General features: G+C 39.4%; 2 protein-coding genes across 2 annotated transcripts; one reads left to right on the forward strand and one right to left on the reverse strand.

Moving 5' to 3' along the window:
- The first annotated feature begins 457 nt into the window (after positions 1 to 457).
- Positions 458 to 14102, forward strand: TIMM9 (translocase of inner mitochondrial membrane 9). Its single transcript, XM_082648120.1, has 5 exons — positions 458 to 594; positions 2900 to 2988; positions 11710 to 11774; positions 12125 to 12220; positions 13219 to 14102. The coding sequence occupies exons 3-5, from the start codon at positions 11736 to 11738 to the stop codon at positions 13351 to 13353; spliced, it is 270 nt and encodes an 89-aa protein (XP_082504246.1). The 5' UTR covers positions 458 to 594; positions 2900 to 2988; positions 11710 to 11735; the 3' UTR covers positions 13354 to 14102.
- Positions 13801 to 24267, reverse strand: TOMM20L (translocase of outer mitochondrial membrane 20 like; the record flags this gene model as incomplete). The annotated part of the gene is given in 6 exon segments (XM_082648119.1): positions 13801 to 13854; positions 14829 to 14960; positions 14964 to 14971; positions 18072 to 18150; positions 24078 to 24149; positions 24151 to 24267. Coding segments are annotated over 6 exon segments (462 nt in total).
- Positions 24268 to 25240: the final 973 nt, after the last annotated feature.

Here is a 25240-nt window from a genome sequence, read left to right on the forward strand (position 1 = left end):
CCAAAAAGCTAAACGCTCTCCGGTGCTCTTCCATCCCTCTCCGTGTGGAAACAAACTCCCAACATAAAAGGCTTAAAACGGGTGTGAATTTTTTGTTTTATGAAAAGCAGTACATTGCCCCACAAGGCTTAAAACATTGAATAACACTCGGGAGTTTCATCCAAGACCTGAAGAGCTCCCAACGTAGATGACAATACCAATCTTGTTTATTAGGGACTGTTTACAGGGTAGCTCCCGCAGACCGTTAGGGACGCGAGATTAAGTAAATTAGTTTTACAAAAAGTTTCGACAGATTCGTGTTGATATTGAAGAGAAAGTCAGAAATAGCTTTATCTAAGCATACAATCAAAAAATCAATTTTCAAGGGATTTTAAAATTCGTTTATGATATCGGCTTTTTCCTCTAGAGTTTCCGGCGTTATAACGAATCGGTGAAGTAGGGTATAAGAGCTATTTGACATCGCCATTCCCACGTGTTCTCCTTCATCCAGCGGCTGCGGCGCCGGCCCTGACCCAGATCCTCCGCCCCCAGACTCGACTGGCAGCGGAGCCCCGCAGCCTCCTACTGGTGTCGGATGCGAGAGTCTGTCCTTAAGTATGGTCTCTTTTCTCTGTCCACAGAATCCCGGGTTTCCAGGCGGGGGGCTGCAAGCTACGCTCGGGAAAGGTGGCAGGGTCTCTGAAGGAGGCCGCCGCGGTTACCTGGTGCTATGCGGGGGCTGCGGAGCCGGGCAACGCGTCCCCAGAGCGGGTTTGGGACCTGCCTCGGAACAGTGTCATCACTGTGGCGAGGGTCGAATACGAGGCTCTGAGCCACCTTCAACCCAAGTTTGGAGAGTCGGGGTCTTGTTTTGGGACAGTGAGTTAGACTGTAAGGCATCCACCCTGTGACCTTGAGCTGAACCCTCCTTTAACTGAAAAATTCTCTCTAGACAGAAGACCAGGGCCAACACACCTTATCTGATTTGCTGATTTTCGAGGATGCATTACTTAAACGTTTCCCTTTACGCATTACTAAAAGATTAATCAAAGCAAAAAATGTAATCTGATGTAAAGGTTAAATAACAAATTTTTATTTATCTTTACATCTCAGCTGTCTACTTTGATAGAAGAAATCCTAGAATTAAAAGAGACCTTAAGGGCTCAGCTTTAGAGAACCTTTTAAATCTTGATGAGTTTCTGTATTTCAGTTACATTTCCTTCATTACCAGGCTTTTAGGTAGTATCTGTTCACAATTTGTTTTATAATTTATGTAAATTAAAAGATATAATGACAGTGTCAGAGCTGTAAGAGACTTTTGAGATGATTTATCTCCCTTATTTTCTAGGTGAAACTTAGATGTAAAAGAAAAAGTGACCTTTCCCCTCTAAGGTGTGCTCGTAGGTGTAGAAACTCATTAAAAATGTGACTTGTTTTGGATCTTACAACTCTTCAATCAGAGCTGGGATTAAAACCCAAGTAATCTTGCCCCCATCTAGTCCAGTGCTCATAGGCTCATCCTTTAAGGCCTTGAAGCCATCCTTTAAACCCAAAAGGAGTATGCAGTGATCTTTCAAAAGAATGTTTTGCTCTGATTAAGTTAGGGTTGCCAGTTAATCAGGCACAATTTCGTAAAGCTGCTGCAAATGATCTAAAGTAAAGGGACATGTGGTAGAGTCCTATTTTATGTCAATCTAGCAAGTTAGTTCAGATCAGTTTAGACATCTGACCTATCAAATAAAGAACAGATAGCCCGGGAACAAAAAACATGGCTCACAGGATTGTTCTTTCATTTGTTTGTTGTTAACACTTTTACTTATTTGCTTTCTCTTTCCCACTCTCATATCTCTATATATACATATACAGAGAGATATACAGGGTTTTTTTGCTGAACCACTTACAAGTTGCAGACATCATGACCTTTAACCCTTATTTCTTCAGCATGTATCTCCTTAAGAACATACTGTTACATAGCCACAATACGACTATCACACCTAAGATAACATATTCAGATTTCTCCAATTATCCCAAAAAGTCTTTATTTTTAAAACTCAAAAATGGTTTTGAGTTCCAAAGTTCACAACTGTTCAGTTATCTTAATTCTTTAGTCATATTCTAGAACAGCCCTTTCTACTCCTTTTCTTTATGACTTTTTTAGAAAAGACCAGTCTAGTCATCTTACACATAGTCCCAAATTGTGGCTGTTCCTAATTATTCCCTCATAATCAATCACATAAAACATTTTTGGCAAGAATAGCACATAGGTGGTACCACACCGGTTAAGGTGGTGACTGGCAGATCTTCCCAATGTAAAGGGACAGTTTTCTTTTTGTGATAAGTAACCTGTGGAGATGCTTTGATACAATGCATATATCCTGTTCCCCAACCTATTACCCAGTAGTTTTATCATCCATTCATGATCCTTGCCTGAATCACAAGATTACCAATTACCAGTACCAGCCATGCTGCGGCCAGGATCAGTTATAGTGATAGTGGCCAAGGACATCAGAAGAATCAGTTATTGTAAACTAAGTTTGAACAGAATTAGAAATTTGGCTCCAGACCTGGTAGAAATCTGCATATGATTCTAAAGACTAAATAGAGGGTATCTTCCCACCACATCCTGACTAGTTTATTTTTTTTTAATACTCAGAAATTTCTGGGAATTGTTTGTCCTTGTGTGTTCACCTGAACATACATATTACATGGCAAAACAGGATATTAAGTATTTTTTAATACATAATAACACATATGCTAAATAACTGTAACCTCAGAACAGATTGAGGAAACTAATTTCACTTATTGAAAAGGAAAAGGCTTTTCAAAAAATGACTTAGCCAGCAGAAGTTTAGATTTCATCAAACAGACTTAGAGCTTGAAGAGGCCTCAGCAGTCATACTGTAATCCCCTCATTTTTCAGGTGAGAAATCAGGCCTCACTGGAGACATTCAAGCAAAGGTTGGACAACGACTTTTCCAGAACAGAAAGGAAACTCATGCATCAGAAAAGGTTTGAGCTTGATGACTAACGATTCTCTTAAGTTCCCTGGTTTTATGATACATTTTGTTTGACACAAAAATTACTTAGCATTGCTGTAATCATTCCTAAGGCCCAAGCCAGAAATGCTAGAACTCTCTATCCCTTCCCTCCCTCTTCAGGTTTCAGGGATATAACCAGAAGGTATCCCCTGATTGGATATTTGCCTCTACAGTAAGAAACATTTGCTTGTAATATCTGGTAATTAGGACCTAATAAAAGGGCAGCCACATTGCTTCTACCGCTTCTCACTATCAGGTGGTTTGTATGGCTGTTGGACTTTGTCAGTCAACATAACTAATGATTAAATAACTGCAAGATAGAATGCTGGAAGACTCAGAAGACACAAACTAGCAAGTAAATTTGAAAATCATCTATTCACTCAACCGTCTCCAGTATTTTCTAGGAACAACTGCCTTCACTTAGGTTTAAAAAAAAAAGACAATATCAAGAAAATTCATACAAACAACATTTGGGGGTGCTCCTCATCTATATCTCTTCAAAGACTTCCCAATAACAATCATCATTTGTCACTATGAGTTGTATACCAAGAGGGAAGTGAGGTAGAGTCAGCAGTGTTACACAACATTTAAAGATTTCATACTTTCTGCCTCTCTGACCTCTGCTTGAAAAAGTCATATTATATGTGAATTTTAACCTGAAGAAATACTAGGATAGGAACAGGAAAAAGAAGCTGATTTTGGCATTATAATTAGCAAACATGAACAGGTCTTTGGATAACCTTTTGTGCTTTCAGCTAGAGGCCTGCTGGTGAACCAGGTTCCTTTAATTCCTGTTTTATTGCTCTTGTTTTGTTGTTTTTTTTTAAGTTCCCACAAAGTTTTCTTTTAACACCTAACCACAAAAGTTATCTTACCAGTTCTTGGATCTTTTCAGGCTGTTTTCTGAGTAGGAAGCCAAAAGAACTCTAGTTCTGAACATTTGCTAACATTTACCACAATGCACACTGTACCTTGTTCTTTGGCAGGGATTAGAAAGCTGGGCAACCTCAAACTTTTTGAGATTATTGTAGATTCACATGCAGTTGTAAGAAAAAATAGAGCTCCCTTGTGTCATTTACCTAGCTTTCCACAATGGTAACATCTTACAAAACTGTAGTACAATATCACAGCCAGGATATTGATGTTGTTACAAAGTACAGGACATTTCCATTTCAAAAGTCTCATGTTGCCTTTTTATAGTAACACCTACTTTCCTCCTCCCTACCCTCTCCTCGACCCCTGGCAACCACTACTAAGTTCCCCATTTCTGTAACTTTGTCATTACAAGAATGTTATATAAATGGAATCATATAGTATATAACCTTGTGGGATTGGCTTTTCACTCAGCATAATCCTCTAGAGTTTCATCCAGGCTGTTGTGTGTATCAGTACCTCATTCCTTTTTATTGCTGAGTAGTATTCTATGGTGTGGGTGTACCGGTTTGTTTAATCATTCACCTGTTAAAGAACATCTGGATTGCTTCCAGTTTTTGACTGTTATGAATAAAGTGTATATAAACATTCATGTACAGGTTTTTGTGGGAACATAAGTTTTCATTTTTCTGTGAAAAATGCCCAGGAATGCAATTGCTGCGTGATATGATAGTTGTACATGTAGGTTTTTAACATAGTGCCAAACCGTTTACCACAGTGGCTATATGATTTCACATTACCACTAGGGAATATCTGAGTGATCCAGTTTTTCCTCATTTTCACCAGCATTTGGTGGTGTCACTATATTTTTTTAATTCAGCCATTCTGACAGGTGTGTAATGCTATATATCGTGGTTTTAATTTGTTTCCCTAACGGCTAACAATGTTGAGTATCTTTTCATGTGCCTATTCGCCATCTATATCTTTTTGGTGAGGTGTCTTTTGCCCATTTTCTAATTGGATTATTTGTGTTTTTACTATAGAGTTTGCAGACTTCTTTATATTGTCTAGTTATTCGTTCTTTATCATATATGTAGTTTGCTTTTCATGTGAAGTCTAAGAATTCTTTGCCCTAAAGCCCGAAGATTTTCTCCTATTTTTCTAAAAGTTTTAATGGGTTTTATGTTCTATATTTAAGTCCCAGATCCATTTTGAGATAATTTTTGTATAAAGTGAAAGACTTACTTTGAGGTTAAATTTTTTGCCTATGGATGTACAGTTGTACCAGCACCACTTGTTGTAAAGGCTATCTTCACTTAACTGGTTTTGCATCTTTACCAAAAATCAATTGGGCATATTTGTGTTATTATTTCTGGGTTCTCTATCCTGTTTCATGGATCTATGTGTCGGCTTTTCCACCAAAATCACACAATATTGATTACTGTAGCTATGTAATAAGTCTTGAAATCAGGTAGACTGATTCCTCCCACTTTATTAGTCTTTTTTTGAATTTGTTCAAGTCCATTTGCTTTCCATATAAATTTAAAAGTAATCTTGTCTATATTTATAATAAATGTTACTCGACCTTGATAGGAATTGCATTAAGCCTGTATATCAGTTTTGGGGAAATTTACATCATTACTATGCTGAGTTTTACAATCCACGAACACAATGTGTCTTTCCATTTATTTAAGTCTTTAATTTCTTTCATCAGCATTTTGTAGTTTTCAGCATGCCTTTACAATTTATATGTCTTATTTCTTTTTCTTGAGTTACTGCACTGGGTAGAACTTCCAGCAATATATTAAGAGTAGTAAGGGCAGACATCTGGCTTTGCTCACTATCTTAGGGGAAAGTGTTCAGTCTTTCACCATTAACTACGTAGTACAGGGTGTAGGATTTTTTTGTAGGTGTACATTACCAAGTTGAAGAAGTTCCCCTGTCTTCCTAATTTTCAGTTTTTAACATGAATGGGTACTGACTTTGTCAAATGCTTTTTCTGCATCAATTGATATGATCATGACTTATTTTTTCATCTATTAATATGGTGGATCACATTTATTGATTTATAAATATTGAATTAGCCTTGCATCTCTAGAATAAACCCTACTTATTAGAGGTGTGTATTTTTTTAATATATATTACTGAACTATATTTGCTATTATTTTGTTAAGGATTTTTATGTCTATTTTATGAAGGTAGTTTTCTGTAGTTTTCTTGTATGTATCTTCTTTATCTGGTTTTGATATCAGGATAATAGTAAATTCATGAGTAAGTTGTTAGATTTATGTATATAGAGTTGTTCATAGTTCTGTTATCCTTTTGATATCTGCAGGGTCTATGGTACTATACCTTGTTTTATTCCTGATAATGATAATATGTGACTTTTTTTCTTTGTTAGTCTTGCTAGAGGTTTGTCTGTTATAGTCTTTTCAAAGAACCAGCTCTTTATTTCACTGATTTTTGTCTGTTGCTTTTCTGTTTTCATTTTGGTTGATTTCTGTTATTATTTTCTTCCTTCTGCATGCTTTGTGGGTTTATTTTGCTCTTTTTCTAGGTTCTTGAGGTAAAAAGAAAAAAAAAAGTTGATTTGAGGCATCTCCTCTTTAATGTATGCATTTAGTACTATAAAGTTTTCCTCTTGGCACTTGATCTAGCTGTGTCACACAAATTTTAATATGCTGTATTTTCAGTTTCATTCAGTCCAGTGACTTTTTTAAAAAGTTCCTTGAGACTTCCTCTTTGATTCATGGATTATTTAGAAGTGTTATTTATTTTCCAGATGTTAAGAGATTTTCCTGTTACTGGTTTCTAGTTTGATTCCATTGTGGTCTAAAAACAGACTCTGTATGATTTCAATTCTTTTAAATTTATTAAGGCTACTTTGTGGCCCCGGATATGGTTTATCTTGGTATGTGTTCCATGGGCACTTAATAAAAAATGTGTATTCTGTGTATTGGGTGAAATGTTCTATAAATGTAGATTGTATCCTTTTGGTTAATGTTGTTGAGTTTTTCTGTATCCTCGTGGATTTTCTGTTGAGTTGTTCTATCAATTGTTCTATCAATTGGGAGAGGGATGTTTAAGTCTGAAACTATACTTGTCTTTTTCTCCTTTCAGTTCTCTCTACATATTTTGTAGTTCTGTTGCTTGGGGCACACACATTTAGGAGTACTATGTCTTCTTGGTGGATTGACCCTTAATGTCCTTTTGTGTCTCTGTTAAATTCCTTTGCTGTGAAGTCTACTTAATCTGATGTTAATATGTCCACTATTTTCTTTGTATTAATGCTTGCATGATAAATCATTTTCCATCCTTTTGTATTCACTCTGTCTGTATCACTGTATTTGAAGTTAGTTTCTTATAGACAACATATACTTGGTCATTTCTTTAATGCACTCTGCCAATCTGTCTTTTTTTTTTTTTTTTTTTTTTTTTTCCCGGTACGCGGGCCTGTCACTGTTGTGGCCTCTCCCGTTGTGGAGCACAGGCTCCGGACGCGCAGGCTCAGCGGCCATGGCTCATGGCCATGTGGGATGTGGGATCTTCCGCGGCATGTGGGATCTTCCCGGACCGGGCCACGAACCCGCATCCCCTGCATCAGCAGGCGGACTCTCAACCACTGCGCCACCAGGGAAGCCCCTAATCTGTCTTTTGATTCTTTACACTACTTATATTTAATGTAATTGTTTATTAAGGCTTAAATGTGCTATTTTATTTTTTATTTTCTGTTTGTTCTGGTTTTGTTTCTCTTTTCTTGCCTTCCTGTGGATTATTTTTGTAATTTATTTTGATTAATCTATAATGGTTTTGAGTGTATCGCCTTATGTTCTTTTTTAGTGGTTGCTCTAGCTTATCACAGTCTAATGGTGTCAGCATATTACCAGTTTCAGTGAAGTGAGAAAACCTTACCTCCCTTTACCCTCCCCATTTAAAATATACATTTAGAACCATGTTAGACAGTTTTATAATTTTTGCTTCAACTGTCAAATATAATTTAGGAAACTCGAGAAGAAAAGGAAAGGGTACTGTACCTGTTCCTATTTTTATTACTGTGTTGTTCCTCCTTGATGTTCCAAGTCTCCTTTTATCAGTTTTTTTCTGCTCAGAACTTTAAGAATTTGGTGCCAGCAGACCTGCCTGAAAAGGATTAGTTTTCCTTCATTTGAGAATGTCTTAATTTCACCTTCATTCCTGAAGGATATTTTTGCTAGATACAGGTTTCTGGGTTGACTGATGAGAAATCTGCTATTATCCTAATTGTTTTTCCCCATAGAAGATGTCGCTTTTCTCTTGCAAGCGACATCTTGCAAGACTAAATTTTTTGTCTTTAGTTTTTAAATGTTTGACTATGATGTATCTTGATGTGGATTTCTTTGTGTTTACGCTTTTTGGAATGCAATTCAGTTCTTGAATGTGTAAGCTTCTCTTCTTTTGCCACATTTGGGAAGTTTTCAGCCATTATTTTAGTACTTTAACAGCCCTGCCCTCTTTCTCTTCTTCCAGGACTCTAATAAAACAAATGTCAGTTCTTTTGTCACAGTCACACAGATTCCTGGTACCCTGTCATTTTTTTAATTCTATTTTTCTGTTATTCATATTGGATAATTCTATTTTGTATCTTCCTCCTTCCTTCACAGGTTCCTTTTTCTATCCCCTCCGATCTGCTGTTGATTCTGTCTGTTGAGCTTCTTTTGTTTTTTTCTGTTTTTCACTTCTTAAAATTTCCATTTGGTTCTTGATATCTTATATTTCTTTGCTGAGTTTTATATTTTTTTAATTTGTTTCAGACATTCTTAATTATTCATTGAAACATTTTTTGTAATAGCTATTTTAAGATCTTTGTCAGATAATTCTAACATCTCTCATCTCAGTGTTTGACATCTTTTTTTCCTTAAGATCTTAGTTCTTGGAATGAGTTTTGTTTGTTTCTGTTTTTTTGTAACCTAGACATTTTGCATCTTGTGTTATGAGACTCTAGATCTTGTTTAAACCTTCTCCTCTAGCTGACTGCTTTTGACACTGCTTCATGGGGTGGGGGCACCTTATTACTGCCAGGTGAGAGTAGAAGTCCAAGTTCCTCACTCTGTCACTAGAGAGGGTGGGTGGTGTGTGTGTGTGTGTGTGTGCGCGCGCACGCGTGCGTGCGCGCGCCAGGGGGTGGGGGTGATGTTCCTCATTTCTGCTGGGTGAGCGTAGGAGTTACGGATCTCTACTAGGCCTTCATTGGTGTCTCCCTGGCTGAGGACTGGAGTGCCTCATTACTACTCCCCACGTGGCCTCCACTGACACCACAGGAGGGCATGTGGCCTGATTACCATGGGGCAGTATGTAGGTCCTGAATCTCAACTAGGCCTCCTTTGATACCACCCGAGAGGGAAGGGAGAAAGGTACTTCATCACTGACAACAGAGGTGGAAGTCTAGGCTCCCCATGCAGTTTCCACTGACACTTGGGGGAGGGGTCCTTATTAATGTCCAGCAAGAATTAAAGTCCCTGCTCCCTAATCACCCTTCTCTGACACTATTCTGGTGTGGGAGTTGGAATGTCTCGTTACAACCTAGTGAGGGTGGAAGTCTATCTGGCTTATGCTGATGTGGGTGGGGATGAGAACCAAAGTTTTTTCTGTGTTGGCCTGGAGTACAGCAGTTATTGTTTAAAAGATTTCTGTTTTATAGGCAGGCTTCCCCTTTCCTAGCCTTTTGGCTAGAGAAGGCAGACTTTTGGCTGGGGGTACAGAGGGGCTTTTTGACTACTCCAACTGGCTATTTGCAGATTGCCAGCTTTTTCAGCTCCAAGTTTGTGATATATGAGACCCCAGACAAGGGAGAGAATTCACTACTGTGATGTTTCTCGGGTCCCAAGGGCCCTAGCTAATATACTTTCTCCTCTCTACTTTTTAGTCTTATGTTTGTTTTATGTGTAATGTCCAGGGGTTTTAGTTGTACTTAGTGAGAAGAATAGGGAAAAGCACATCTACCCCACCTTCCCAGAAGCACAAATCCTAAACCTCACTGTATGATATACTTACAGGATTCTCTGTTTCTTGGCTGGTTAGTGATAAAATTTTATAGCAGCTATAAAGATGCATCTTACCTCAGAAGCATGGCTCGTTTCATAACTAGCACAGTACTTGGTACATTAAATAAATGTTTACTGAATGAATATCTACCCGTATCTATCTAGCAAAATAGTAACTGCTGAGATCTCAAACTGTAAATAAGTTTGAAGTTGATATTAGAAAATAATGGAATAATTAGGTTTGTATTTCTATGCAGTTCCGTAGTTGAAGGGTGTGGAATCAGTGTTTCATGACTTAAGTGAGCAAAGAGTAAATATAATGGAAGTATCTTACCTGGGACATATCAATGATGATAGTCACAGCAATACCTGAAAAATTGTGACCTTCAGTTAATTCCTGGTATTTTTCAGGTAGTTTATGTGGTTAAAATATATATATTATTTATAAAGCTGTGAAGTAAAATAGGAATAAAGAGCGTTCTTGGTAACTTTTTAGGTGTTTATGGAACACTAGTTGCCTGCATGTTGGGCTAATCTGAAACCTCTACTGCATCGTTTGTAGCAGATATCGAAGAATTTTAATAGAAAAGATAGTTTATAACTGTTACTACTAAACCAGAGATTCCCTGAAGTATAGACAGTCAGAATTTTGGAATGAGACTAGGATAGCAAATAGAAAAGAACTGGTGCTTTCCCTTGCATGTGGAAAAAATAACTTTTTAAAAATGGCAGTAATACTTATGAACACACAGGATAAGGACAAAAGAGGAGGGAAGAATAAATGCAAAAGGGGTAAAGTTTTATACATGGTTGGGAATGCTGGAGTGGAATTACCATTGATTGTATTTGTTAATCAAAATGAGAATTTTCTTTCACGATAGTAGCATACACTCTGCCCTAAGCTTGAATTTCCTACTTAATCTCCATGTGAGCTTCATGAAAATTTCGTGCTTTTCACAGCCACTTTAAATAATAATTGATGAGCTAGTAAGAATGACATACACATCCAGTTTATGAGATTTCATCTGTTTTAGAACTAGCCAGGATAGAATAAGTAAATAACGTGATACATTCTTACATCATAATTAACTGATCCTGGGTCCTCCATTTAGGATATGTGAAAATCCCAGTAATTCAGAAACACTCTTTGACTTCCTTATCTTCACTTCTCTGTTGCCCCCAAGTTAGATCAAAAGTGTCATATGTTCAGAAGTTTCTGGTAAGTCTCTGTGATTACCCTTTTTGAACTGTAGAATGTACAACTCCTGTAACTTTCTCTTAGAGTCTTTTAGAACTCTCTTTCATGAGTGTTGTTGATTAATAAGTGGATGGTGTTTGTTAATTAATAGAACCTTTGCATTTACATAGAGATAGTAAAAGGATCTTTAGTAGCACAGATCTAAGTTGTATTAGGAACCAGGGGGATAGTTAACTTAAGTACTTATAGGAAGACACCAGAGAGCTCTTTCCCATAAAACCGTACTACGCATGGGACTTTAATACGTAGCTTTGCAAGGTAACAGAGCAAACTGTCCAAAAAATGGAGATGTAGATAGGGCCTTTGGTTCTCATAGCTAGCATTAAGAAAATCGAGTTCTAAACTGTAAGGTTCTTATTAATGACCTGGGAGATTGTGGGGGGGGCATATAATTACATAATCAGAAATTTATAAAATATGAACAGTAATTTCAGGTAGACTCGTTTCAGTGCTATTTCAAAATCTGTGCTTGTTTTGATTACCTTCAACTAGCCTACAGAAATTTGTATACAAACTGACAAACTTTTTACTTTTAAATCAGGTGACTAATAAACATACCAAAAGAATATGGCTGCACAAATACCAGAATCTGATCAGATAAAACAGGTAAGGTATTATAATTAAGGAAAAAGGATTTTGCAAAAAATTAAGGCACTACTGGATATAACCATGTCAGTCAGTGATCTCACAAAATATTTATATTTCATTTCCACAGATGGATGTTAAATGATATGAAGCATATTCATTTTTCAGATAATTTGAAAGATAATCCAGGAAATAATAAATATTCAACTAGAAAATCTGACTATATTTTGTAGATCATATTATACCCATTTAAGGTAGCAAAAGAACCTTTGATTTCAAGTATTACAGGGTATTTTGCCTAAATACATCAGTATTTAAAACATCTTTGTTTTAAAAACCAAATATTAAAGAACCTTCTGATTTGTTTGTAGTTTAAGGAATTTCTTGGAACCTACAATAAACTTACAGAAACCTGCTTTTTGGACTGTGTTAAAGACTTCACAACAAGAGAAGTAAAACCTGAAGAGGTATGAAAAGTGTTGCCCACTAAAAATTCTCTAAGTTCATCATAAACAATATAAATGGGATCCCCCTAAGCATTTTGCTTGTTCCTAGTTATTACAGGAATTTAGGCTACCTTTTATATGTTCCATTGCTCAGAGGAACTTGAAGCAGCCAGACTCGTGGCACTGGGTTTAACGATGCCAAATTTAATATCACAGCCACACTGAACTACGGCAGACTTTTTTAGAGAAGATGCCTGGGACTTGCTGAATACATTGTTCCAAAGCAAAGATTCTTAATAATTAGCTTTCAGTCAAGATGGCCAGGCTAGAGAAACTTGACATGGCTTTCCTATCTGACCTTGAAAACTCAGGTTAATTTTGGAAAAAGTAGAGTTTGAATTTGGTGGCTCATATTGCCTAACCCTATTAGAAGTCTTAACTTTTAATATCCTCTTCAAAACATTTATATATTGGCTAAAAGAGACATAAAATTCCTCCAGAGGAATATGTTGATAAATATTCATGCCAAGAACTTAACATATAACCAGCAATCAATAAGTGTTTGTTAAATAAAGACGAAGTTTGAGAGATGCTAAGTACAATAGTCTTATTAAAAAGTAAAAAGTTGAAAATTACAAATGTTGTGAATGGAGTTTCTCATTAAAAAGAACAAACCTGATACTGGGCCTACATTTTAACAATCAGAATAAGAGATGGGAATGTGGGATTTCAGTTAATATTGAAACACACCTGCAGAAAATCTAGTCCAGAAGGCAGGGACTGACTTACCATTGTTTTTAGTACCTCCAAACTGGTAAGCATTCAGTATATATTAATTTTTGTAAATGGATGAAAGTATTAACAATTGAAAGCTATGATCACTTGCTACTCATTAATACCATTTAATTCTCAGATATATTCAAAGAAAAGAAAAGTACCCACTGGTTATTTTTTTAGAATAGATGCAATTTCTTTTAATTAATATTTTTGTGTTGACTCTTGGATCTTTTTATTTCTAGACCACCTGTTCAGAGCATTGCTTACAGAAATATTTAAAAATGACTCAACGAATATCTATGAGATTTCAGGAATATCATATTCAGCAGAATGAAGCCCTGGCTGCCAAAGCAGGACTCCTTGGCCAACCACGATAGAGAAGTCCTAATGCATGGACTTTTGATGAAAGATTGCCAACAACTGTTGCACTGGAAATGAGGATTCACCTGACAGAATCCCATGAAAGCAGTAGCCACCATGTTAAACCATCTGTCATGACTGTTTGGCAAACGGAAACCACTGGGGAAACAAAATTGCTGTTTACCAGAATAATCAAAATAGGTCTCATTGTTCAATGAAAATAATAAGATGCAACACTTGTTGAGGCCTTAAGATTCAGCAGCTTGGTCACTTGATTAGAGAAATAAACCATGGTTTCTTCAATTATGACTGTTAATTTTAAAGCAAAATACGTGTTCAATCATGTATGAGATAGAAAAAAAATTTTATTACTAAAAGGAAAATAAATGGAAATACCACTGAGCAGTTTATACTATATAGCACCATAGCATTCTGACTGGATTGTGGATACACTGAAATGTTTTTCAATCAAGATCATCCTCCAAGTATTCCTGTTCATTCATGTCTGCCTCAAATTGCTGGTAAATACATAAAATCAATTTAATGCACGATCCTTTTCTTGCCTCCCTTCTTGTGTCAGGGTGGGCACTACACATTCTTATCCTAGCGACATTTTCATGTACCTTCAGGAAACATCCCATCTGAGACTAGCTTGCAAAATGTTTAAGAACTGATTATTGTGCTTTAGTGGAGACTATGTTGCTTTGTGTTTTATTCAAAAGCTGAGAAGCCAACATGAATGATTCCAAGTCAGACCAACAATATACAGTGTACTCTCAGCTACTGCATGTGATCAATGTAATAAAAAGTAAACCAAAGTTAAAGTAGTGTCTTAGAGCTAAATGAATCCTAAAACAAATCCAAACACTGCAGGAAACTCTAGTTGATGCATAAGTACACCCAGCAGTTTGGTATCAAATGATATCCATTCATGAGCCAATTTATTAATAGGTATTAGTCTGCTTACATTTACCAATATAAACTTGTACTCAAGAGAACACTAACTAGCCTATATGTTTAAATTTACCAAAGTGATTTCTATGTTTTGTCATATTATTGGAAAGTAGAAGTATTATTCTGCTTTGATAATTTACAGTTTTCTGTATTATATCTAATTTTTAAGCCATTAGGTGATTTAATTAACAATACCATTTAACTTATAGACCTCTGTTGACATTGCAGTCAGTCAATAATTGTGATGTCTTTGAAAGTACAAAGATAAACAGTGTTAACAATGTTAACTTTAAAGTTGAAATGTTGAAACATGTATAATACTCAACAAAATATACAATTCATTATGGTCAAAGGAACATGAAAGAATAAGCTTGTTTCATCTGAAGACAAGAAAAGCAAACAAAAATTCAGAGATCTTACTCATTTAAAACTTTGGGCCATTCACACACATATCAGTACTTCACTGTTTCTACGTAATTAAGCCCAACATGGTTATTTACAGTGTTCATTTCACAAAGATAATTAAGTATGTGCTTACCTGGCAAATGAGGGGAATTTTGCACAATAGCATCTCAAATACCTTGGGAGGAAGTGTGTGTTTGAAAACTTTCAGAAGTTCCTGTGGTTGCCCACACACCAAAAGGGCATTGCTGAGATGTTCAAGCCCCATTCAATGCTCCCCTGAAACAGATTTATAAGATTAGAGCAGAATTTTAAAGTTCTTCAAAATATACATTCTACAAATTACCAAGAAAGCACCAAGCATTGAAACTAAAAAAAACACATCAAACTAAAGACTATTTAGGGGACTTCCCTCGTGGTCCAATGGTTAAGAATCCGCCTTCCAATGCAGGGGACGCGGGTTCAGTCTCTGGTCAGGGAACTAAGATCTCACATGCTGTGGGGCAACTAAACCCACGTGCTCTGGAGCCCACGCACTGCAACTACTGAGCCCGTGTGCTCTGGAGCCCGTGCAACAGAACTAGCGAGAAGCCCACCCGCCGCGACGAAGAGCCCCCATGCCACAACGAAAGATCCCGCATGCCGCAACAAAAGATCCCACATGCCGCAACTAAGACCCGATGCAACCAAACAAATAAATGTTAAAAAATAAATAAAGACTATTTGAACAAGCCACAAAAAGAGTAAAAAGTATAAAGGGGAAAATGTTGAGCTGCCAATTAAATAACTTTCTGACCCAAATTACTATTTAAAAGTGCACTCTTGAATTGGAAACGTTCACGTTCTGCTATTTGGGTATGCAAGAGGGAGGTACTGAGTTCTTTTAAAGGCTGGGGTTTGCCATTACTGATACGAGTTATCTTTAACTCTACATATGTGATTGATGAAGTATTACAGGTGAAATATCTTGATGTTCTAGCTAAATAAGACTTTTAAAACATAGATTGTATTATCAACGAGCTGAAACAAGATTTAGTGTAACATGAATTACATATCCAGGGGAGGAGAAGAGATTTATGAACTTTGATTTCTAGGTGGTTTTAAAATGAGTTTTAGGATGATTGGCTGTAAAGTAACTAAGAATGAAAATTTGTGAATAGTGGAAATTAATGATAGAGTCTCTCTTTAAGTTAAAACATGTAATCACTTAGTCTCACTACCTCGTTTTAGGAAACAGGCAAAGATCAGTGAAATAATTTAAGGTTTCAAAGCTAATTAATGCCAGAATTAGTAACAGAACCTAATTTTCTGAACCTTGAGACTATAGTGTGCTGCCTCTCTTCAGGTGTTATGTAATAACAGAAGTTGACATTTTGGCATATTTAATATAACTAAGTAGGAAATAAACACTTTGTATCAAACCTTTTAAAGAAAGAAAAAGATATAATAGTGCCTCTCAAGTTGATGGAGCTAATGTAACCTAAAAACAATAATCAGTTTGGTTAATTAGATCAACCAACCAATAAATCCAATCAAATCAGCTAATCAGAAATTTCTCTTAAAACTTTTGGCTCTATGGTCCCTCTGGTTATATAGACATAAACACAACTGAGATGGCTACAGAACTACCTGGCAGCAAAGTAGTAAAAATGGGGTGGTGGCAGGAGGGAGTAGAGAAAACTGAGATTACAGAAAACTGGGTGAAAAATTATTGCATTAGAACACTGGTTCTCAACCAGTGTACTGTAATAACCTAGGGAGGTTTAAAGAATACTGACACCTATGTATCTGGAGAAAACTATAATTCTAAAAGATACATGCACCCCAATGTTCACTGAAGCAATGTTTACAATAGCCAAGACATGGAAGCAACCTAAATGTCCGTCGACAGAGGAATGGATAAAAAAGATGTGGTACATACATGCATTGGAATATTATCAGCCATAAAAAAGAATGGCGCAGTGGTTGAGAGTCCGCCTGCCAATGCAGGGTGCGTGCCCCAGACCGGGAAGATACCACATGCTGCGGAGTGGCTGGGCCCGTGAGCCATGGCTGCTGAGCCTGCACGTCCGGAGCCTGTGCTCCACAACGGGAGAGGCCACAACAGTGAGAGGCCCGCGTACAGCAAAAAAAAAAAAAAAAAAAAAAAAATGAAATAATGCCATTTGCAGCAACATGGATGGACCTAGAAATTATCATACTAAGTGAAGTTAAGTCAGAGAAAGACAAATATCATATGATATCACTAATATATGGAATCTAAAAAAATGACAGAAATGAACTTATTTACAAAACAGAAATAGACTCAGAGAAGACAAACTTATGGTAACCAAAGGGGAGAAGGGGATGGATAAATTAGGAGTTTGGGATTAACATATACACACTACTAAATACAAAATAGATAACCAACAAGGACCTACTGTATAGCACAGGGAACTATAATCAATATCTTGTATAATCTATAAGGGAAAAGAATCTGAAAAAGAACAGCTATAGATAAATATATGTAAAACTGAATCACTTTGCTGTACACCTGAAAGTAACACAACACTGTAAACCAACTATACTTCAATTAAAAAAAAGAAAAAAAAATTCTGATGCCTGGGTCCCACCCCAGAGATTCTTATGTAATTGGTTTTGGGTTTGGTGGGGGATTTAAAGAATAAGCAACCAAGATGAGAATTTCAGAAGTAAAATATAGTAGAAGTATATAACCCTAAAAGTGCTAATTTATTTAGGGGTTCATAGAAATAATGTTAATCACCTTTGAGAGAGAAAAATTTAAAAACTCAAGTTTGCAATTTTTGTTTTCATCATCTCAATATTTGTAACATTCACCTCTAAATCTAAACTATTACATGATAGCTCTTAAACATTAAGTAAAAATAAAATGTAATAAAATAATTGTTATTTTTCTTTTAACTTATAACTCATAATTTTCCTCTCCATATTTATACTATCCCAGCTCAAAAAATGTTAAAGCTGAAAGGTTCTTTGTATTTTAATTGCCCCTATATCCAGGGAGTATCCTTAAGCAGTTAAAAATTTTTTAAGTTTTGATTCATACAACATTTAGTCATTTGGAAAACCCATTTACTTAGAATTTTATCTGACAGTAAATAAGGTGTTCTTGTATTTGGCTTTGCTTCTCCATCTGCCCACTTCCAAGACTGCAACCAAAACTAACACTAACTGTAACATCGTGGAGCTGTAACTGTAATGAAGTGAAAATGCTGGGACAGTTTCTCTTAAACTGAAGCAAGTTGGTTAACACGTCTAGTTAGTTAAGTTATCTGACATACAAATACCAATCCATAAATATTTCTCAAATATAAATTATCATAAATAACTGCTTACAAAAGAATGTTTACATTCTTACCTCTGGATAACCAAAGTTCTCCCATTCGTACTTCTTGCAGAAAAAGTTGTAATTTTTCATTCTTTGCTGGATCCCACAACTAAAAGAGTCACAGAATATTTAACAATAAGTAACGAATGTAAGGTATATGGTTACTCATCAAAATTATTTAACTTTTATTTTATTTATTTATTTATTTTGTTGCACTGGATGTTACTTGTGGCAGGCGGGCTCCTTAGTTGTGGCCTGCAAACTCTTAGTTGCAGCATGCATGTGGGATCTAGTTCCCCGATCAGGGATCGAACCTGGGCCCCCTGCATTGGGAACACAGAGTCTTACCCCACCAGGGACCACAGGGAAGTCCCTTAACTTTTATTTTAAAAGCACATTTTGGGCTTCTCTGGTGGCGCAGTGGTTGGAAGTCTGCCTGCCGATGCAGGGGACGCGGGTTCGTGCCCCGGTCTGGGAAGATCCCACATGCCGCGGGGCGGCTGGGCCCGTGGACGTGGCCGCTGAGCCTGAGCGTCCGGAGCCTGTGCTCCACAACGGGAGAGGCCACAACAGTGAGAGGCCTGCGTGCCACAAAAAAACTCAAAAAAAAGCACATCTTGAATCTAGTCTCTAAATCCAAGCATGACAAATGCAGTTGTTCTTTATATTTAAGACAATTTCTTAAAATGGAGTTATAATTTCAGGTGCCAAAAAATAAAAAAATAAAATATATATATATATATATATATATATATATATATATACGGCAGGCGATGGCTGTGAATTGTCACCATGCACATTTGATGGCCTTCCTAGATGGTACCTTGTTAAACCAGCACATCCAGCGTCTGCCAGGCTGCAGCCTGGCCAGTTTTATTCTTCAGCTTCTCTAATCCCTTGACACCTGGAACCCTGATTACCATTTTATATCAGCTCTTGTACTTTTCAATATACTTTCATGAGTTATATTGTCATTTAGATCTAACAACTCTGAGAAATAAAGTCAGAAGACTATGGTAATTTCTTAAATTTAGCTCATGTTATAATTCAAAAAAAAAAGTTGAAGCTCCCTCCTAAAACAAACAAATGAAAAAAATGGCATATTCAAGTTTGGTTGAGGTGTTTGTAATAACTTCATATTTTACCCAGCTTGCTAAGTACACAAAGGAGAAATCACACTGTAATCAACTATAACAAAGGTAGTTTTCTTTGTATGTTGCAAACCTATTTTCTTGCCTAGGGTATTAACCGTGCTTGTTGATTTAGCAAAGGGCATGGCGGGGGCTGGCCGGGCAGCTGGTGATATTCAGAAGGATGCTGTGGTTTGCTGCAGGCTGGTTCATGAAGGTGACGAGGTTCACAGGATGGCATCATCACTGGTACCATGCCAAGGACTGGTCTTTAAAGCTAAAGTGGGCAATCCCTAGCCCAAAGTATCAACTCCACTGCCAGTCACTTCAGCTTCAGTCTTTTATATTCAGAGAGTTTTTCTGTTTATTTTCCCCAAGAATTCTCTTTTTTAAATGGTATAAACCTGCAGATGAGATCATATTCTAAGCTTTTATCAGCAAACATGCTGATGATCAGTAACAACCACAGGTTTCATTCATCAGATACTTAGTGAGCCAAGAGCAGGACCCTCTAAGGAGAGCTGGAAGGGGAAGGAGATCAAGACTCCTGTGCCCATCCCCATGGAGTCCAGAGTCTAACCAAGAGAAAAGACAAGTATGCTTGATATCAATAACACATTAACAACAAAGTCCAATGTCTCTGGGGCTCATAGTACATTCCATCTGGTTGGAAGATCAGGGTAAGTTTCTCAGAAAAGATAGCATTTGAGATGTGGAGAAGCTCAGTGAAAGTCTGATGAAGAAAGTACAAGTGATGCCAAACTGCAGGGAAAAATATCAAGTGAGCTTATGTAGCTGGATTATGATAGGGTGAATGGAGCAACAACAATAATAATTACCAATTACTGAAGGCCAGCTAGGGACTGAAAACTTTCCATGTATTATTTCTAATCCTTAGGAAAATAAGGCTGTCAATACAGAAGGCACCCATGGTGCCAAGTCCTTGGTGCCAAGCTGAGAGCGTTCGTCTTTCATCTGCAGAGTAGGGAGCTACTGCAAAGTGTTACATATGCACAGCTGCGGTTTAGAAGGAATTTACTCTGAGAGCATAAGAAAAGAGGCAGTGAGACAGTTAAGAAATTATTACAGTATCCTGGGTAAAAGGTGATAAAAGCCTGAGGTAGTACAGGAGCAATGGAAATAGAAAGGGAATAGGGTATGAGATAGAGAACAGAAAAATAAGGGGATTGATTGTGGAAGATGAGGTTGATATTTTAAGCAAGATGAGTTGGGTCACAGCAGGGAGCCTAGGGCTATCAGAAGCATCACAAGGAAACAGAGGAGGAGGAACAGTGGCAAGGGATGAGATGATGAATATACTTCTGAACACACAAAGCTGAGGTGCCAACAGATCATCTAGGCTACAGAGTCTGGCAGGCAGGCAAAATTTGGGGCCCCAGGTCTAGAGCAGTACATCTGAGGTCACTTATGGAGAAGGGAAGGAGCTTCCAGGGAGATAAGGGATTATGCAGAATCTGAGAGCACTGTTTCACAAAGGATGGGCTGAACGAGCTATTAAAACTGCAGTTTTCTTGGGCTCCACCCAGACCTAGCAAATCAGTCTAAGTAGAGTCCAGGAATGTGCATTTTTAATGAGCTCCTCAGAAGATTCTTATAAATTCTGAAGTCTGAGCATCACTGCCCCCATAACCATTGGGCTACCCCTGACCTCCTAAATCAGAATGGCTGGTGCTTGGGTCAAATAATCTACATTTTGACAAATGCCCCAGGTAAATCTAATGCAGACTGACCACAGACCATACTTTGGGAAACAAAAAGGGCCTGGGGTGAGGAGGAAGCGAGATCCTGGAAGTAGGAAGAGACATCTCTCTGTGCCTTAGTTTATTCATCTATAAAACTAGAAGAACAGGGCTTCCCTGGTGGCGCAGTGGTTGAGAGTCTGCCTGCCAATGCAGGGGACACGGGTTCGTGCCCCGGTCCGGAAAGATCCCACATGCCGCGGAGCTGCTGGGCCCGTGAGCCATGGCCGCTGGGCCTGCGCGTCCAGAGCCTGTGCTCCGCAACAGAAGAGGCCACAACAGTGAGAGGACCGCGTAACGCAAAAAAAAAAAAAAAAAAAAAAAAAAACCCTAGAAGAACAGAGTGGTTATGAGGATTATATAAAAGAACATTTGAAAAATCCTGCTTCTGCCTCTTCTTCATTTGAAATAATCCATATCTTCATCATTTCCCACCTAGACTGCCACTGATGTTTCTGCCTTTGACTTCCCTCCTCCACCCCATACTCCAAAAAAAAAAATTGCATCCATTCTCTGAAATAAAATCACCGTCACTGGTTATCTGCCATGACAGAAAAATATCAAAACTTTCTGGTTTGGCATTCAAAGCCCTCCACAATAAGACACCAAACTACCACTCAGCTATCTCTCTGGCCACAACACTTTAAATATTGCAATTTCGTAGTCTGTGCCTCTGCACAAGCTGTTTCTCTCTGGCTACAATAAACAATATTCAACAAATATTTGCTGGGCACCTACAATGTACTGGACACTGTTCTAGGCACTGGAGAGCCAATGGAGAGTAAAAACACAGACAAGGTCTGCCCTTATGGAGCTGATTCTAATAAATAGAAAGCATTAATCAAATAATCACACAAACAAATGGTGTAACTTCAACCATGGATAAGGGCAATGAAGGAGAGGGACATGGAGCTGACCCAGGCTCTGCCCCAGGGAAAGCATCTCTCTCATGCCCAGCCATGGATACTCCCTGTCCTGCTTTCTTAACTCTGTCAATTGCACCTTTTTCTCTAAGAGACTCCATCTTCAAACCTCAGAAATCTCTGACTTCTGCTCTCCATGACCCTTTCATCAGACAGCAAGAATTATCTATTCTTTCTGGAAAATTTATCTCACATCTCTCATCACCGGTTGCCACTGATACCACCGCAGTTCAGGATTTTGATTACCTCTCACCTGTACTACTGCAATAACTTTCTTTTCCTCCACTCTATCTAGCATACTCCTGCCTGATGTAACCTAAAAAGTTTTTTGCTTTCCTCCTTTTTAAAAAAATTCCTGCTCAGAAATCTTCAGTAATTCCCCCATTGAATGTGAATTCCTTAACCTGGCCTTCAAAGCCTTCTCCGATGCGGCCCCTACTTAGCTCTCCAACCTCACCTCCCACTATCCCCCACTGGGACTCCTCTGTCAAACTGATTTACTGAATAGGCCTGGCAGGTCCCCCATTTTGCACCTTTATGTACATTCAGTTCCCTTCATCCTGAATGCTGTCTCCCCTGAAACCAGGACCCAAATTTAACACATCCTTCCACACTCATTTGATGCCACCTCTTTTCCAAAGTCTTCTGTGAAGAACTGCATGTTCCAAAAACAGCCACAGCAATATTCCCAGAGCTAGAGGCTATTGCCTCTCCCCTTGAAACTGAGTGGGCCTCAATGCGGTAGAAGTGGCAACCTGGCACGCGCCCACATGTTCTCTCTCACAAATATATGTATAAGTACATATATACAGTTGACCTTGAACAATATGGGTTTTAACTGTCCAGATCCACATATACACGGATTTTTTTCAATAAATAGGCACTACAGTTGAATTGCTGTTGGTTGAATTCTCAGATTTGGAACCACCGATATGCAGGGCCAACTGTAAAGTTATTTTCAGATTTTTGACTGAGGGAAGGGTCGTTGCCCCAACCACTGTGTTGTTCAAGGGTCAACTGTGTGTATCAGCACACACAAATATACCACACACTTGCTTGCCCGGTGGGACCCATCAACCATACTGCGAGGAAGACCATGCCACATGGAGAGGATATGTGCAGGTGTTCTGTGCAATAGACCCAGCTAAGTGGCCAGCAGCATTAACTGCCCAACGTGTGAGGGAGCGAGCCTTCAGATGACCCAGCACCTAGCCCTGGGGTCAACCTGGCTGAAGCTGAGCGGAGCAGAAAGGTGTGATTCCCACCCAGCCCTACTCAGATTGCAGATTCAGGAGCAAAATAAGATGTTTTAAGCCACTAAGGTTAAAGGAGCAGTAGATCAGTAGAACACCTCCATGATAACCCTGCCCTGAAAGTGATCCTCTACCTCCTCTGTGCTCCTGTTACGTGGGGGATAGTCTTCCCTCCCCACCCACATTGCTAACCTCTGCCACACTAGAACAACGCCTCACACGTAGGAGGTGCTCAACCGACTGAATGAATGAAAATTCATAGAAGGACCTAAGAACCCTCTGTTTGAGAGATGATGTGAGTTAAGTTGGACCGATCGCTAAGATGATTGTGATTATCTTTAAAAATAACTAATCAAATTCCATTTTGGAGAAAAAGAAGATATGTTCTGCTTTTGAGCAAGAAGAAAGGCCCAGTAGGACAGGAGTGGGCGGTGCATCACTGTCACCCGGCCAAGGCCCGGCGTGGGTTTCTAAGTGTCTGGTGCTGCTCAGCAAGGGCAAAGGCTTCTCTTTCTTTTTTATAAACTAAACGTAGCGCCTTTTCCTACCACGTTTACTGTATAGCTGCCTTTTCACGACCCAAATGGTTCTTCCTTCGTTCCTTTCCTTTCGTAGCGGACAATAAAAACTAAACGTAAGTTGAGCGGAAACGGGGTGAGGGCAGGCAGAGCGGTGCTGGGAAACGGCTGCTCAGGAAGCGGCCTGGGACCCTGAGGCCGAGCCGCGATCTGCATCGGCGGGAGGTTCCTCACTGTAACGCCACCTCGGCGTCGCTAAAGTACTTCCCCTGGGCGCCCCGTCCCTCAGCCTTTTGCTGCTGGGCTCTTCTTTCTGCAAACAAAACGTGGCACGTGCTTGTAGGGGGCCGTCCCCACCCCGCCTTCCGTCCCGCGGGCCTTTCGGCGGCGGCGGCGGCGGCGGCGCCCGCGGCCCAGCCTCGCTCCGTGGGCCCAGTCAGCCCCTCCGCCACCGGCCCGGTCAGCGCGTCCGCCGCCCTCCCAGCCCGGCCCGCCGCACGTCCGCCGCCGTCGCACTCACTTTCCCGCCTTGGGGTCGCCACGCCGCTTCCGGTCGAAGTAGACGCAGTAGCCGAGGAAGGCGACGGCGCCACAGGCCGCCAGGGCCGCCAGGAGGCAGAGAACTGTGCGGACGTAGAGCATCCGGCCGCAGGCGTCCCACGAGTCGAGCGTTGGGCGCGGGCCCGCCAGCGCGGGGAACGCGGCCGGCCGGCAGGGGGCGTCGGCGCGGCGCCCCTCCCAGCCTCGGGGATTCCTGTGCGCCGGGCCGCGGGCGTGAAGAGCTGAGCGTCGACGCCTCGCACCTCGGCCGGCGGATAGAGTAGGAAACCCAGGGTCCTAGAGGAGGCGTGTGGGAGTCTCACAACCACCGAGTAGGAGAGCTCTGTTCGAACCCAGGTCGGTCGTACTCCAAATTCCGAACCCCTTACTCAAACGCACCCCAGTCCCTCTGCCTACGACGCCCATTCCGGCAAATCACAGTATGTTGGGAATCTGGTTAGCTGAGGTAGTGATCCTTCTTAGGCCTGTGTTCCCTCAACTGCAACTTTGAGTCGTAACTCTGGTCATCTCCTAGTTCACAGTACTGCCCACCGAGCACCTGGACACTAGTCCGTATTCCCCAACCTGGTATGCTTTGTCACCTGCAAGAACCCAGCAGTCCAAAGTCCCCAACCACCTTAGCTCGATAGCAGGAGGTAGGAGGCATGTTGAAGTAATAATAATAGTAACAACAATAATAATTTAGCCTAGAAAAAAACGTTAATTTGCTGGTCTGGGCCGGGCCTGACAGCCAAAGGTCCCAGACGAAAAGCAACTCCAAGAAACCCATGACATTTACTAGCCTAGATGCTTTTCTAATACTTGCCTTATTCAGCAGACACAGCAGAAAGGAAGTAAGACTTTATTCCAAATATCAGAGTTTTGACTTTATACAAAGCCAAAGAGAAGGCATAAGCTAGGTAAGGACCTTCTTTTTTGTTTGATTGGTTATCCAATTGCTACTTACGATTTCCTGATATTACTACCATGTGCATAGCAAAATGATCATCTCTGCTGTGACTTCCACTGGGGCTGAGAAGCAGCCCATGGCCTCACTATTCAAAAGTTAGCCGGT

The sequence above is a fragment of the Grampus griseus genome, assembly GCF_964374135.1.
Source record: "Grampus griseus genome assembly, chromosome: 2".
Taxonomy (NCBI): domain Eukaryota; kingdom Metazoa; phylum Chordata; class Mammalia; order Artiodactyla; family Delphinidae; genus Grampus; species Grampus griseus.